This window comes from Amia ocellicauda, chromosome 5 (genome assembly GCF_036373705.1).
Source record: "Amia ocellicauda isolate fAmiCal2 chromosome 5, fAmiCal2.hap1, whole genome shotgun sequence".
Classification (NCBI taxonomy): Eukaryota; Metazoa; Chordata; class Actinopteri; order Amiiformes; family Amiidae; genus Amia; species Amia ocellicauda.
Window position 1 is genome coordinate 3,283,580 of NC_089854.1, and position 14,177 is coordinate 3,297,756.

General features: G+C 45.4%; 1 protein-coding gene across 8 annotated transcripts in view; it reads right to left on the minus strand.

Moving 5' to 3' along the window:
* The window catches only part of foxp4 (forkhead box P4), a 130,008-nt gene that overhangs the window by 21,897 nt on the left and 93,934 nt on the right, over positions 1–14,177 (minus strand). For 6 of the 8 annotated variants that reach the window (XM_066703265.1, XM_066703264.1, XM_066703266.1 and 3 more), the window contains exons 7-11: positions 13,924–14,128; positions 13,193–13,291; positions 11,018–11,122; positions 5,765–5,852; positions 280–363 (exon numbers count right to left, since the gene is read on the minus strand). In XM_066703265.1, the coding sequence (XP_066559362.1) occupies positions 280–363; positions 5,765–5,852; positions 11,018–11,122; positions 13,193–13,291; positions 13,924–14,128 (581 nt within the window). The remainder of the gene's footprint in view (positions 1–279; positions 364–5,764; positions 5,853–11,017; positions 11,123–13,192; positions 13,292–13,923; positions 14,129–14,177) is intronic. The other 2 variants (XM_066703267.1, XM_066703269.1) reach the window with 1 other exon arrangement.

Genomic DNA, 14,177 nt, shown 5'->3' on the forward strand with positions numbered 1-14,177 from the left:
CACAGGGACTCGTGCCCCCCGTCGACAGAGCTGCGCAATCTCAGCTCCGTGCGCGGGGATATGGCCCCATCACGACAGGGGAGCACGCTTCACTGGGGAGAGGAATGCAGACTGCTCACAATGACGCCACTGTACACACACACAAGCCTTTCGCTCTCACAATAGCAATAGTGATGGGAACTAGCCATTGGCCATATTTTGCAAGAAAAGTTATCTGCTAAACAAACAGAATGAGGAATGAGGAAGAGGAGAGACAAGAAAACAGACGCCGATACTCACAGGTTGGTTGAAGGGCTTTGGCTCCGACGGCCTCATATGCAAGTGAGTCATCATGGCCTGAAGACGCTCGCTCTCCTTGGCCAACTGCAAGGACAAGGCAGAGACACGGTCAGGAGAGCGGCCATATCCGAACAAGCGAGCACAGTCAAGGGTGGCTGTCTGTCAGGCGGACACTTCCACCCACTGTACCATTTATTCTCCTCATTTGTATTTCTATTTAGTTTTATTTACAGCATATTTACACAACACACATTGTGGCTCCAGACGTACAGTGCTTGACGTCATCCTGGCGAGACTGTGACTGCTGTGTAATGTCAAAGGATAAGAGAGGGGAATGTGACTTCATCTATTTTTTGGTAATCTTTTTCAGGAATGGAAGGAATTGAAGGGGCGCATACGTGTGCGTCTGTGTTTGGGGGTTGTTGGAAGGGACCGGAGAGCGAGGTTTCACGACTGTGCACCAGCCATGCTTTCCACACTCAATGTTAAAGTGTGTGACGCATGTGATTAAAAGCAGAGCGACTGAAAGGGGAACTACAAAAAAAACACATCCAAGAAACTATAATGATTTGAATTTCCCTAGATCTGAAACACACTTTGTGTACTTTTTACTTGTGAGAACATTGAGGTCGTTCATCTGAAAAGGCTGCATCTGTATGCATGTGTGTTTGCGTGAATAATTAAACATTCATATGTGAAAAGTGATAAAAGCAAGCCCTCAGCAAGGCACGCTCCACACAATCCCACACCCGCAGTACGGTCTCCGATCTTCACACTGAAAGGAAACCTCTCACAGACACCCAAAGTGCGACCGCAGCAATCGCCTCTCACGTTTCACATTTTCCAAACTCCCGTAAGTGGCGGATGAGCCAATCGCGCTGCTCCGACAAACCGCCGGGCCCCGGAAACCTGTTCAGGCACTTGACCAAAATATAAAATAAAAAGGCTGGTCGGAAAGTGAGCCCCCCTCCGCAGGGCTCTCCAAAATGTCTATGGGCTGCATTAAAACACAACTCGATGCGTCCGCGTTCCTCTGAGCAGCGCCGCCGGGATGAACAGCCCTGGAGAAGGAGCTGGGAGCGCCGCTGGAAATGCAGAGTTGCTTTTAACGTGACCAATTAAATTGTTTGGAGAGGGCCGGAGAGCGTGCTTGGCCGGCTGAAATGAGATCATTAATATATAAAGCCTTTTAAAAAAAAAAAAAAAATAAAATAAAACAGCTCTACAAACAGCATTTAACCACTGCAAGTTTTTTATTGTTTCGAGAGAGGAGAGGTGGGGGAGGGAAGTGGAATTCCCCATTCAGATTGTGTCACTGCTCCCCCACTCAACCAACACCAACTCTGCCAGTTCACCATTCCTGTCTTCAGTGCCGACACAACCAGCCTCTTTTCCATATTATATTTTTGGTAGTTTACAACCCCAATTAAGACTTGGTGTGAGCAGTTAGTCTTTAGCTTAGGCTTTATACCCGTGGTTGAGGGGAATGGGATGGATCCCAACTCCCAGCTGAGAGGAACAAGCCGAGGAGCAGCGGCAGAGGCGGCAACACAGAGGAGGAGGAGGGACGCAAAACAACAAACGATAGTGTTGTGTGTCAGAAAGCAGGTATTTATAGTTTATCATTGAGTCGAAATGGATGTGAAGAATTGAGGTGGTTTACTCCTGAAGTTTCATGATAAATTCCCTTTATGGATCACACCTGGCATCCCTCATCAAACCACCCCCCACTAGTGCTGAACGCACTTCCAAATTACATGCTGCAAGAAAGAGCCCCGCCTTGTCTGATGTGAGTGTGGACTCGTTTTCAACCTGAATTAAACTGCTTCTGCACCGCTGTCAACACGACTTGCATTAGCAGCACTGCTTCTCAGGCAAAACTGGAATCTCTAATCAGTCAATAGATGGGTGGTAACAAACTAAACCAAAATGGCACCGACACAGACAGAAATTGGAGGCAGGGTTCCTGGATCCTGTTTTCTAATCTGTGCACTTTAGAGCTGATAGAAAAATGTCAGTAACAAAACCGTGTGCAAGAACTCCCTTAAAATCTTACGGTTTAAGTTATTTTTTAACTCAGTGTGTTCATATATTCTTTTGGAACTTTAGTTTCCACCCGCACTTTGGATTTCAGGGGCTTCACAATGAAAGGTTACGTCCACCGGCAGGATATTGAAACGCTTGACGTCAATCAGGGCAATTCTCTCGTATCGGTGATCGTCTTTGAGTCAACGGCCGGTCTGGGCTGGTGTGACAGAGAGGTTTAGCGCTGTGATCTGTTTTGACACAGGCTGTCTCCCTGTCACTTTGCGTTTCTTTTGTGCTTTTAAACAATTTACTACACATTGTTTACTGAAAATAGCAAAGGCTTTTACAACCAGTCTGAACTCACTGACATATATGTACAGTGATGGAAAAAAGTATTTGATCCCCTGCTGATTTTGTACGTTTGCCCACAGACAAAGAAAAGATCAGTCTATCATTTTAATGGTAGGTGTATTTTAACAATGAGAGACAATAACAACAAAACAATCCAGAAAAAAACGCATTTCAAAAAAGTTATAAATTGATTTGCATGTTAATGAGTGAAATAAGTATTTGACCCCTTCGACTTACTTGGTGGCAAAACCCTTGTTGGCAATCACAGAGGTCATACGTTTCTTGTAGTTGGCCACCAGGTTTGCACACATCTCAGGAGGGATTTTGTCCCACTCCTCTTTGCAGATCCTCTCCAAGTCATTAAGGTTTCGAGGCTGATGTTTGGCAACTCGAACCTTCAGCTCCCTCCACAGATTTTCTATGGGATTAAGGTGTGGAGACTGGCTAGGCCACTCCAGGACCTTAATGTGCTTCTTCTTGAGCCACTCCTTTGTTGCCTTGGCTGTGTGTTTTGGGTCATTGTCATGCTGGAATACCATCCACGACCCATTTTCAATGCCCTGGCTGAGGGAAGGAGGTTCTCACCCAAGATTTGACGGTACATGGCCCCGTCCATCGTCCCTTTGATGCGGTGCAGTTGTCCTGTCCCCTTAGCAGAAAAATACCCCCAAAGCATAATGTTTCCACCTCCATGTTTGATGGTGGGGATGGTGTTCTTGGGGTCATTCCTCCTCCTCCAAACACGGCGAGTTGAGTTGATGCCAAAGAGCTCGATTTTGGTCTCATCTGACCACAACACTTTCACCCAGTTCTCCTCTGAATCATTCAGATGCTCACTGGCAAACTTCAGACGGGCCTGTACATGTGCTTTCTTGAGCAGGGGAACCTTGCGGACGCTGCAGGATTTCAGTCCTTCACGGTGTAGTGTGTTACCAATTGTTTTCTTGGTGACTATGGTCCCAGCTGCCTTGAGATCATTAACAAGATCCTCCCGTGTAGTTCTGGGCTGATTCCTCACCGTTCTCATGATCATTGAAACTCCACGAGGTGAGATCTTGCATGGAGCCCCAGACCGAGGGAGACTGACAGTTATTTTGTGTTTCTTCCATTAGCGAATAATCGCACCAACTGTTGTCACCTTCTCACCAAGCTGCTTGGCGATGGTCTTGTAGCCCATTCCAGCCTTGTGTAGGTCTACAATCTTGTCCCTGACATCCTTGGACAGCTCTTTGGTCTTGGCCATGGTGGAGAGTTTGAAATCTGATTGATTGATTGCTTCTGTGGACAGGTGTCTTTTATACAGGTAACGAGCTGAGATTAGGAGCAGTCCCTTTAAGAGAGTGCTCCTAATCTCAGCTCGTTACCTGTATAAAAGACACCTGGGAGCCAGAAATCTTGCTGATTGATAGGGGATCAAATACTTATTTCCCTCATTAACATGCAAATCAATTTATAACTTTTTTTGAAATGCGTTTTTCTGGATTTCTTTGCTGTTATTCTGTCTCTCACTGTTAAAATACACCTACCATTAAAATTATAGACTGATCATTTCTTTGTCAGAGGGCAAATCTCTATACAAACTTACACACACACACACAATTTCTTTCCCCTCCCCCAGTTGTGTGAAAACACACGAGGCAATAGCAGCCCAATTAACAGGCCCATTTAGCAAGAGCGTCTGAGGATCGAGCTGGAATGCAGAAATGTGTTGCACCCGTATAAAGCATCGAAGAGACTGAGAAAACAGCTGAAGGGCCAAACTGAAACAAACAAGGATTGCACTAAGCAACGCCAGTCTTTCAAATTACATTTCGGTTTTGTTTTTTTAATGACATTTGTTGAACAACACTTTTAACTGCAGACACTAATTTCATGTAACAACACAGACTGCTTCAATTTCCCATACGCTGCCCCCTTGTCTCATGCCAGTACTAACTGGACAATTATGTTGAAAAAAACCCCAACAACCTTTCATTTAGCGCCTGAGTTTTACAGTCAGCGCCGGTGAAATCTGTGCCTGGTTTCTGCAAAGGGCCGCCAAAGATCCTTATATAATTTTTTTCTTCTTTCAATTGCATGGTATTAATATATATCTTATTCATTCATTGGGGACATTAACAGGAATACATCTCTGGCACCTAAATGTCAGGCAACACCAGTAACCAGAAGTGGGAGCTCATCCACTGTAATTGCATGTCAGGAACCAGACTGGGAGGGGAAGACGGAGCGAAGGGGGCGCAAGATTCCAGGGCTGAAGGTGTTAAAGCTCCCACTGCCTGGCTTGGCGTGGCGTGGCACATCAGACCCAGGAATCACACGCCCCCCCCGCTCTGGTCTCATTAGAGATGACACCGCTTACACCACTCCAACAGCACTTTCCGAGCCCACACAGCAGGCGGGAGGCCCTGAAAACTTTATAATTGGTGGCTGCGATGGCAGGTTTTTTCCGTTTTTTTTTTATTTTTATTACAAGCTTCAGTAATTTCTATAAACTTCCAACTCTACTGTGACAAATTACGCCGGCGAAATCAAGAGCCGGCTCTTATCGGTGGTGTATGCAGACGACGGGCATTATACACAGCCCCTTGTAAACAGGCTCAGTCTTTGTTGAATCTCTCAGCGGAAATACCAAGCCCCCGACGTCTTCCAAGGAACAAATCACAGCCCGACGCATCATCTGGCTGTGACCCACACTGGCTCTGACAGGAGGGGTTACCCGTAAAGGGGGCACAACTGTATTGGGCTGCTGCTGTCTGCGGAATCTGCGATCATCAGATTAGATTGGGGGGGGGGATCAGAAGTCTTCATTCAAAACGATCTTCAGAGGATTCAGATAATGTCTTGGAAGGATATGAGTGACTAAAGACTATTCAAAGACCAGGCACAGGGAAATGTGGAGTTTAAGTTTATCATAGTCGCACAACAGTCATTTTTATATCAAATTACTGAGGAAGCCGCTGTATTTTAGACCCTGCTGAACAGGTCCACTGTGGACAGACAAGATATAATCCGATCCAGATTTTTGTGCCCTTTTCACCGCACACTCAATACAGCGTCCGCACAATGCATTCTGGGAGTAATGTGCGTCCGAGAGAGGGGAACTCACCTGAATCTCCAGCTGCTGAACAACCTGCATCTGCACCCTGCACTGGGCCGTGCTGCGGTCGTCCAGGGCGTGGTCACTGTTGAGGTGCCTGTTGGGGAGAGAAGCAGCTGTGAGACACCACCCCGAGGCCGGGCACACACACACACACACACACACACACACACACACACACACACACACGTGAGGGCGGACATCCAGGCCGGATTCAGACGGACCAGATCACAGTCAAATAAATAACCGAACAGCTGATGGCAGGACGAGGCTGCATGCAAACCGGCACGGCGTGGATTTTTCACGTCAAGTCGAGACGCTGGAGTTCTTTTCCACCATGACGTGACTCGTGGGGTTTTGGTATGAAAAGCTCTTTGTCTGATTAACATGATTGTTATATTATTCATTTCTCTGGCCGACGCCCTGTTTTTTTTTTAGCCTAGACTCACAGTAAAGCTTTATGAGAATCTGTGAAAAGTTACGTAGTGCGAAAGTTAAAACGGTGCAGAGAAATACAAATAATGGATTAACTCGAAGTAAAACACTGTAAACCCGTTATATTTACTCTGGTTAATGAGGTGGGGATTACAACACATGAATAGTGAGCAGGATAGGAAATGGGGAAAACCAGGATTGAGACAAGGTGCCGGTCACCTGACCCTCACCAGTGCGCGGTGTGGAATAGTGCCGTTCCGGCGAGATGTTAAACCCTGCCGGGAAAGATCCCCATGCAGCATAAATGGACTAATGAAATTACTCCGATGGCAAAGTAAATAAATAATACAGTCATAACCCGAGGGGAGAGATTCAGCAGTTAGAGACGACTCCTCAGATGTTTACCTTTTCCCCTGGATTAGCATTAAGCTGCAAAGAGCTGCAGCCTTAGATGGATCTACGCCGAATTCTTTGTAACTTTGCCACATCAAATATTAAACCACACAGAGCAGAGACGGCTTGCTGGCCCACAGCCCTTTGTGCAGCTTTCCAAAATACTCTGGTTTTGCAATTTTTCTGGAAATAAAGTACACAATAAATATAAACAAACAAACAGGATCAATGTTTATTGTTTGGTTTCTAGGTCTCTCTAATCAGAATTCCAGATATTTAAATTCACGAGGGGCTGCCACGGGACCGCATTGTTTTTTTCCGTCTGTAGGAATAGTTTTACTGGCCATATAAAGTTTATTTTCTCCACCAAAGACATTTGGACATGAAAGAAAAGACTAAAAGTCAAATGTAAGCTGCCTTATTAAACAACATATTAAACCAAGTCCTCATGCAATCATATTAATTGACTTACTTAAAGAGCAAAAAGCGGGGTTCCAAAATAATACAACGCTACACAGCACTGAGTGTTTAAGTAGCAAGGTTGTAATTTGCGTACATCGCCGACATCCTGAGTCGTTTAAAAGTCACCGATGCGGAAAGTGTATCGTCAAAAAAAAAACAGTTGTTTTTGTTTAAGACTCACAATAATCTAAATTACTTCTGGACATGACAGTTTCTGCTGTGTATTTATGCTAATAGCACACTGCCTGAATTCCACCCTCAGCAAGTATCTGTTTTTCTTTACAATCAAAAGGGATGTATCTTGGGAAAAAGAAAATCATACATAAATATATATACACACATTATTGCACCCAAGAGCCACATTCTGAGCGAGTTTAATTCACTCTAATCAGATTTGTTGCTTCCCTCGTACCAGGACCTCCCGATCATTCTCACCGAGTCACTGCTACTCCTACTAATTGTCAGTAGTCATTTACTAGTGGTTGCTGTCGCCTACCAGCCTTTCTTGGCTGTGAAAGCGACAGTGTGGTTTTCCTGGGAAACCGTTCAGTTCCTTCCACGCCTGCCCCATCTGCACAACAATGATCTCACCCAGCAGCCCCCTACACTGCGGCGATAGCGAGATTTCGCTTTGACTAGCTTCAAATGCTTTCATTTCCTCTCTTTAAACAAACAAACACAAGAGGAAAAGACATCCCACACTCCACGGAGCCAGAAACCAGACACCAAGACACAATATGTCCTGATTCATTGCCTCATATGATCTAGGATATACGTTTAAACTGAACATGGTCAGAGAAGGTGTTGTTACAGCTAGGCCCAAATATATATTACACTCCCTCCCCTAATGTTTTTTTCTAGTTCTTTCATGCATTTTAAAAGGTTAATGTCCCACAAAACAGTTACCTTTAAGTTTACTTGTGACCAACTGTATTATAAACTAAATCCACATGTACAGAGGGTAAAGTCTCGGCGGTCTGCCCCCCGAAGTCATGACTAAAACTCCCACATAACAGCACACGCCGCGCCAGAAACCAGTCACTTCATCTCGTATAAAGCAAAGAAAGTAAATGCAAGTCTCTGCAGATGGGGTTACAGGATCCAATGGAAAACCCTGTCTAGACAAACAAGCCTGGTTCTTCTCTACAGAAAACAAGGGGCCGGCTTTTTGGGGTCCGAAGCAGATATCAAGAGCCTTATCACTGAAGTGAAACGGCTATTTCTTTCATATTTAATCGAGTAGACCGAGGCATTCAGTGCTTTCTCTTTCTGCTTCTGTTTTCTCTGCCGACAGTAGCATGTTTGTCCAGACGTCCATGAAACCCCACATCGTCTCCCTCTCTGAGTCGGGACACTGCGTCTTTAAATGCGGACGATTCGGGTCTTATTCATTATCGAAAAACTTTAAAACAATAACAGTGATGTCACCCTTCCTGGTAACCCAAGAACAGATAGCTGTTTCTCCACGACGGCATGATAAAAAATGAGCTCACCCCATCCTTCTTTTTTCCTTTTTGTGAACAGAACGACAAACCACAACGCTTTATAGCTTATAATAAACAGTAGCAACATTTTTTCCATCATATCCAACAATGAGGCACTGTTTACTTCAGACCGACAGGGATTAACTGCATTTACAACAGCCGAAACCACAACCAGGGAACAAAGGCTCTGAGTATTCTAACATGTGTACTCCAACATGCCAGAGAAAACTGAACATCATTAAAACGCTCGCGGACAGGGGGGTGGTGAAGGAAAGAGAATGGGGATTAGAAGTCAATGAGAGTTTTATCATTTTCAAATGGTTTGAAGGCTTTGCTCACAACCTGTGGCCTAAAGCCAGATCACACTCTCAAACGCCAACAGCCTCCCCGCCACCCTCCTCCTCCTCCTCATCTCGGGGGGAACAAGACAAGCTGGCAGCCACACACTTTCCTCTCCCGACTCACTTTCCGTCTACTAGTACTGTGTCTGCATTTAGGCTGCTGCCATTTATTGTTTAAATGTTCCTCTCGGACCCCCCCCCCGCTGATTTCTGCGTTTTTATTGTTATGCTTCACCTGTAGATTTACCTGGGCGGGCAACAGATTGTACAAGTGGTCATGAGCCCATTTATTTTGAAGACATTGCTTCTCGGTTTTGACTAGAATATTTCTGGGATAAGCTTGAATGGGAAATCAAAAAGTACTGTGGTAGATCTAGACACTGGGTGGATCTACACACTATTAAATACACCGTAAACATTCTGTTATGAAACCTCTGAGAGGGCAGTTTATATCCATACATACAAGCATTTACACACACTGTGTTTGTGTTTCTCCTAAATATTTGCAGAGCTTTTATTGACCATATTCAACCTCATTCACTGTTACACAAATTCTCCTTTTTCCTGGATGTCTGGGTGTAGAAATAATCATCAGTTTGTTTATCCCTTTTAAGGGAGAAAAACAGTCTGGAAAAACACAAAACCTATGAATACATAACAGTAATTAGCAGATGAAATGGTTGGGCTTTTGTTTGTTTGCTAGAATATTCATAAACCCGATGTATTTATAAAAAATTAAACAACCCAAAGGAAGTAACGCGTTTCTCTTGCTGCAGACACAAGCGTTTCTCTAGAGACTTGAAGTGAGAGGGAGGCAGACGGGGTCACCGGGCCAGAGCCAACCTGCTGGTAGGCCTCGGGTTTACAGTAAATGGCGGGACTGGAAAGCTTGTTTATATAAAAATAAGATGGTTGGGGTGAAGATCGGGAGAAGTGGAGTAAAAAAAACGAAAGCTTTGGATTTGCCAGCCCACCTCCTGATCCGAGCGCTGGCCTCTGGGGCCGAGAGCACTGAGTCAACCACATGTGACAACCCACCATGTCAGCCCTCGATTTTGAAGTCTAATTATTTTAACACAAAAAGACAATGGTGTGTTTACATCTCTTGTGTGCTCAGATCTTTCCTCCCTTTATCGCTACCAGCTAGCTCTTTTCTGCGAGTCCCCAAAGACACAAAACTGGCAAACAGACAAAAAAAAAAAAAAGAATAAAAGAAAAAAGAAAAAGAGGGTGGGGGGATGCAAAAGCCGGTCTCTTTTTGATGTCTTTGCTAGCATCCCAGAAACAAAGAGATCTAATTGTAAATGAGCTAATTAAGTAAACTACTGACGAAGCGTGAAAACAATTTGTTTGACCCTTTGCTATTGTGCTGCGAGGTGGAAGGGGGGGGTGGCTGTCAGAGCAGAGAGCTAATCAGTCATTCGCAGGCACGCAAATTACAGCGAGACACCTGCAACGGACGCATCAGGTAGCTTAAAGAGCGGAGAGAGGCATTTATTTACGCAGTAATGGGAAGGGTTGTGGAGGCAGACGGAGCACAATCCTGGGTCTTGAAAACTGAACCGTGGGGCTTGATTTCAGAAGGTACATCGGTAAATCTACCAGCAATTGTTTTGCCACTGTATTTGGAAATCATCACAAATGACATCAGATGCGTCAGAGTGAACGGCGATCAAGTTTTCGACTCTTCGGGGTCTTTAGCGCTTCACAGACTGGGTTTTAAAACCGTCGTCATCGGAATTAAATCAACGGAAGGATGATTTTGCGTAAGTGATGATAATACAGAATTTAAACAGAAGTCACAGTGATGAACAGGCATTAAGGCACTGTATTTAATTTCTCTAAATACATTTCTTATAAATGTGAAGATAAATAAATCAAAATGAAGAGCTCCTACAGCCGATGGAGTTGCCCCAATCCACCAAGGAGATCAACCAAAATAAAGAGACGGCCTCCTTCCTACAACACTATGGCTCGCCCTCCATACTAGACAAGATCTCCACAGCACAGTGTCTTCAGAGCTCCCGTTCTCGTGTTTGTTTGTTAGTTTTGGATGACCGCCTAGCTCTCGGACGGCCTTTATCCACTCGAACACAAAGAGGAGAAGGAAGAGGAGGAGGAGAACAAGGGCGGGAACGATTACTTACTTTATAAACTGGCCCATGTCATCGCATAGCGCTTCGCACCCGGGCCACTTGCACTCCCCGTGTCCGTACAGAGGGTGTGTGCCCGTGTGCTCCTCGTGGGAAGAGCTGCGGGAGAGCGGGAGAGAGGCGTTAAAGACTGTCTGCGGACCGGTGCTCGGGTCATTATAGTTCTGGCCCTCTGACTGGGTGTGCTCGGGAAGGAGGGTCACACAAACGCACCACATGGGTGACCTGGGACCCCTCCACCCCACCCAGTTAAACAGGCAGAATGAGTCACCTGACCTTGAGAGCATGTGACCCAGAAAGGATGTGTTCAGAAGAGACAGAGGTTTGGTACCATCAGACTCTCTTAAAAAGGTGCTTATATTTTTATTTTACAAACTAAATAAAATGGGCCTCCTGTTAGTTCGTCTGCCCGCTACTTCAAAGCCGGGCGACACCGAGGACAGGATCTCACCAGCCACGTAAGGTCAGGTGACTGCCTTTCTGCCGCCGCTACCACTGCCAGAAGTGTGATAAGGATTAAACATGACCTTCAAACCGATGTGGAAAGAGAAAGCCATGTGACTTCAGTACAATAGAGCAGCAACAAATATTTGAACCTTAATAAAAAAAGAAAAAAAGAACAACTAGCCATCCAGATCACTCAGGCTATGGGATTTAGGAAAAGCAGGCCTGAGAAATAAAGAGCTTCATCTCTGACCTGTGGTCTCGGGGAGACACGGTAAAGGTGGCAGGACTCTTTGTGAATAAGAAAAAAACGAAAAAAAAAAACAGTCCAGACACATCAGTTTGCAGGCATTCAGTTTAGCGTCATAATGCTCAAAGCCAGCGGTGGGTAAAATAAAAATGTTAAGATGTGGGCTGCATAACTAACACGGATCCAAAAAGCCAACCTGGAAGATCTTATAGGTTAATCCATTGTTATATTCCCTGTTATGGCAACAACGGGGCTGAAATGTTGACTCAAGCATAGGAGTTATTAATATCGAGACACAAAGACACACGGGCACTGGCGCGCATACATATATATACATTCATACATGTACACACATCAGCCATTCGCCCAGGTCTTACAAACGTCAGAGCGGGAAAAATGTATTGATTAAAGTGAGACAAAGCAACAGTTTCTGTATGACAATTACACAAGTACATATATTGCTTTTGTTTGTTCTATTGGCTAATGTATGGGTCTCACTCAATTGCAAAAAGAAGGGGGGAAAAAAACAAACTTAAAAAAACATTTTGGCTGCACGGCTTGTATTTCGGATGGCTTTGTTTATTGTGCTTCATTAGCATCCTAAAACTACATCCAAACAATTGGATAAGTGGCAAGACTTTTCCAGGCAACTTTTGTGCGTCTTTCACTTTCAGGACTCATTTTCAATTCAGTCCCTCAAACAGTTCAGACGGCTTCGGCCATTTTTACTTTCCCTTGAACGCACCTTCTGGGAAACTTCCCGAGGTCAGTGGACTGTGATTCAGGTCTGAACTTATTATGTAAAGAGAGGTCAGTGAACCCCCTTCCTCTAGTCCTGGACTCGGTGTTTAAGCTCCGAAAACATTACCATATACAGCAATGTCAGGAATGAACACGGCTGAAACGCTGAGATTTTTTTTTTTCCTTCCCCCAACAAACCCCCCAAATCTGCATCTTCGTGTTGAGAACAGGGGCAGGAGTGCCATCGAGACAGCAGACACTGAGATATCGTGCTGGCGAGGGAAAGATCTTCGGCACAATTGGACTCGAACGGTTCCTGGAACAAGATCGGGGCCAGTTCTCTTCAAGAGGTGAAAGATCCGAGAGATCCAGCAGAGTCTCGCTTGAAGCACTGGCACCCAGACAGAGACTTGTCTTGTAAACTCCCTGAGCAAATCTCTCCAAGGCAGTGCCCTTCTTTAACACAAAGCTGGGGGAGTTCCTTCCAAAACCACTTACAGTCCTAACAGGAACCATCTTGCTTGCAGATGACGTTGTCTTGGCAGTGGTGACTCTGACGTACTGGGGACACAACCTCAACCTCGAGAAGCTCCTCTCATTCCTGACACTGCACGGGACAGCCACTTCTTCCATGCATTACCAGCGCTACACAACGCAGCACCTACACACTGAAACCTCCTAGTCTAGGCAACGAGAGCAATCCTACTCCACAGCGTGACACGGGATCTACTCACTGGATGTTTTGCAGGTAACCGCTTTTCAAGTGTGGGGTGTAGTGATCATCCACAGGTTCGGCCTTCATGAAGGAGGAGATCCAGTCAAAGAGTCTTGCTCTTGAAAATGGAGAGAATCCGTGACTACATTGTGAACCGCGAGCCACACAGCAGCCGAACAGCATCGGGCAGCAGCGTCCTTTTAAACTGCGCCGCACAACCCCTGCCCCCCAACCCACCCCAAACAAACCCAACTATATATACATGCAAACTGCTCACAGATTCACGAGAAGCAGCTGTGATAAACACTCACTCATCTGTTTATCGCCAAGCAATACAGCAGGAGATTTTCTCTTTTCTCAATCTTTAATCGTGGATGTACCAACGAAAATAGTGGCTTGGGCCATCTCTCAATTTAGCAGGGCGCTCCAGTCATGGGGAATTGAGTGCAAATGACTCTGGTTGATATTTAAGTAACCAGCTAAACCCCAATCTGCGCTTGAGAAATAAAATGACTGCTAAATACAGCTCCCTCCTGACATTTTTATATTTTGAGCAGTGCATGTCTGGGTCAGATGTCTAAGCACGGTGAGTCACTGATTGTGGTGTTCGAGAGGAAAGCGAGCGACTCGACAGAGCGTTCTTTCAAACGGGAAAAGAAAATCTCCGGGAGAAACAAAATGCATCATTAAAAAAAAAAAAAGAAACACTGAAAGCCGCACGAAGCACATGCGAGCGGGCGCCCTCCTCACCTCTCTCTCTTTGGAGTGTGCACAGAGTTCTGTCCGTTTGGCAAAGAGTGATGGGGTATCTGAGGTGAGACCTTAGCGGCCGAGTACGAGGTAGTGTTGGAGCTGTTGGTTGTCAGGTCGAGGCCTTCGTGTTTCATGGCGTCCTCCGCGTTCTGCACGCTGGCCACGTCTTTCCAGAGCTGCTGCAGGTCCGCGGGACACATGGCTGCAGAGAGCAAGAGCAAAAGAAAGAGAGAAAGACACGGCGGGTTAAA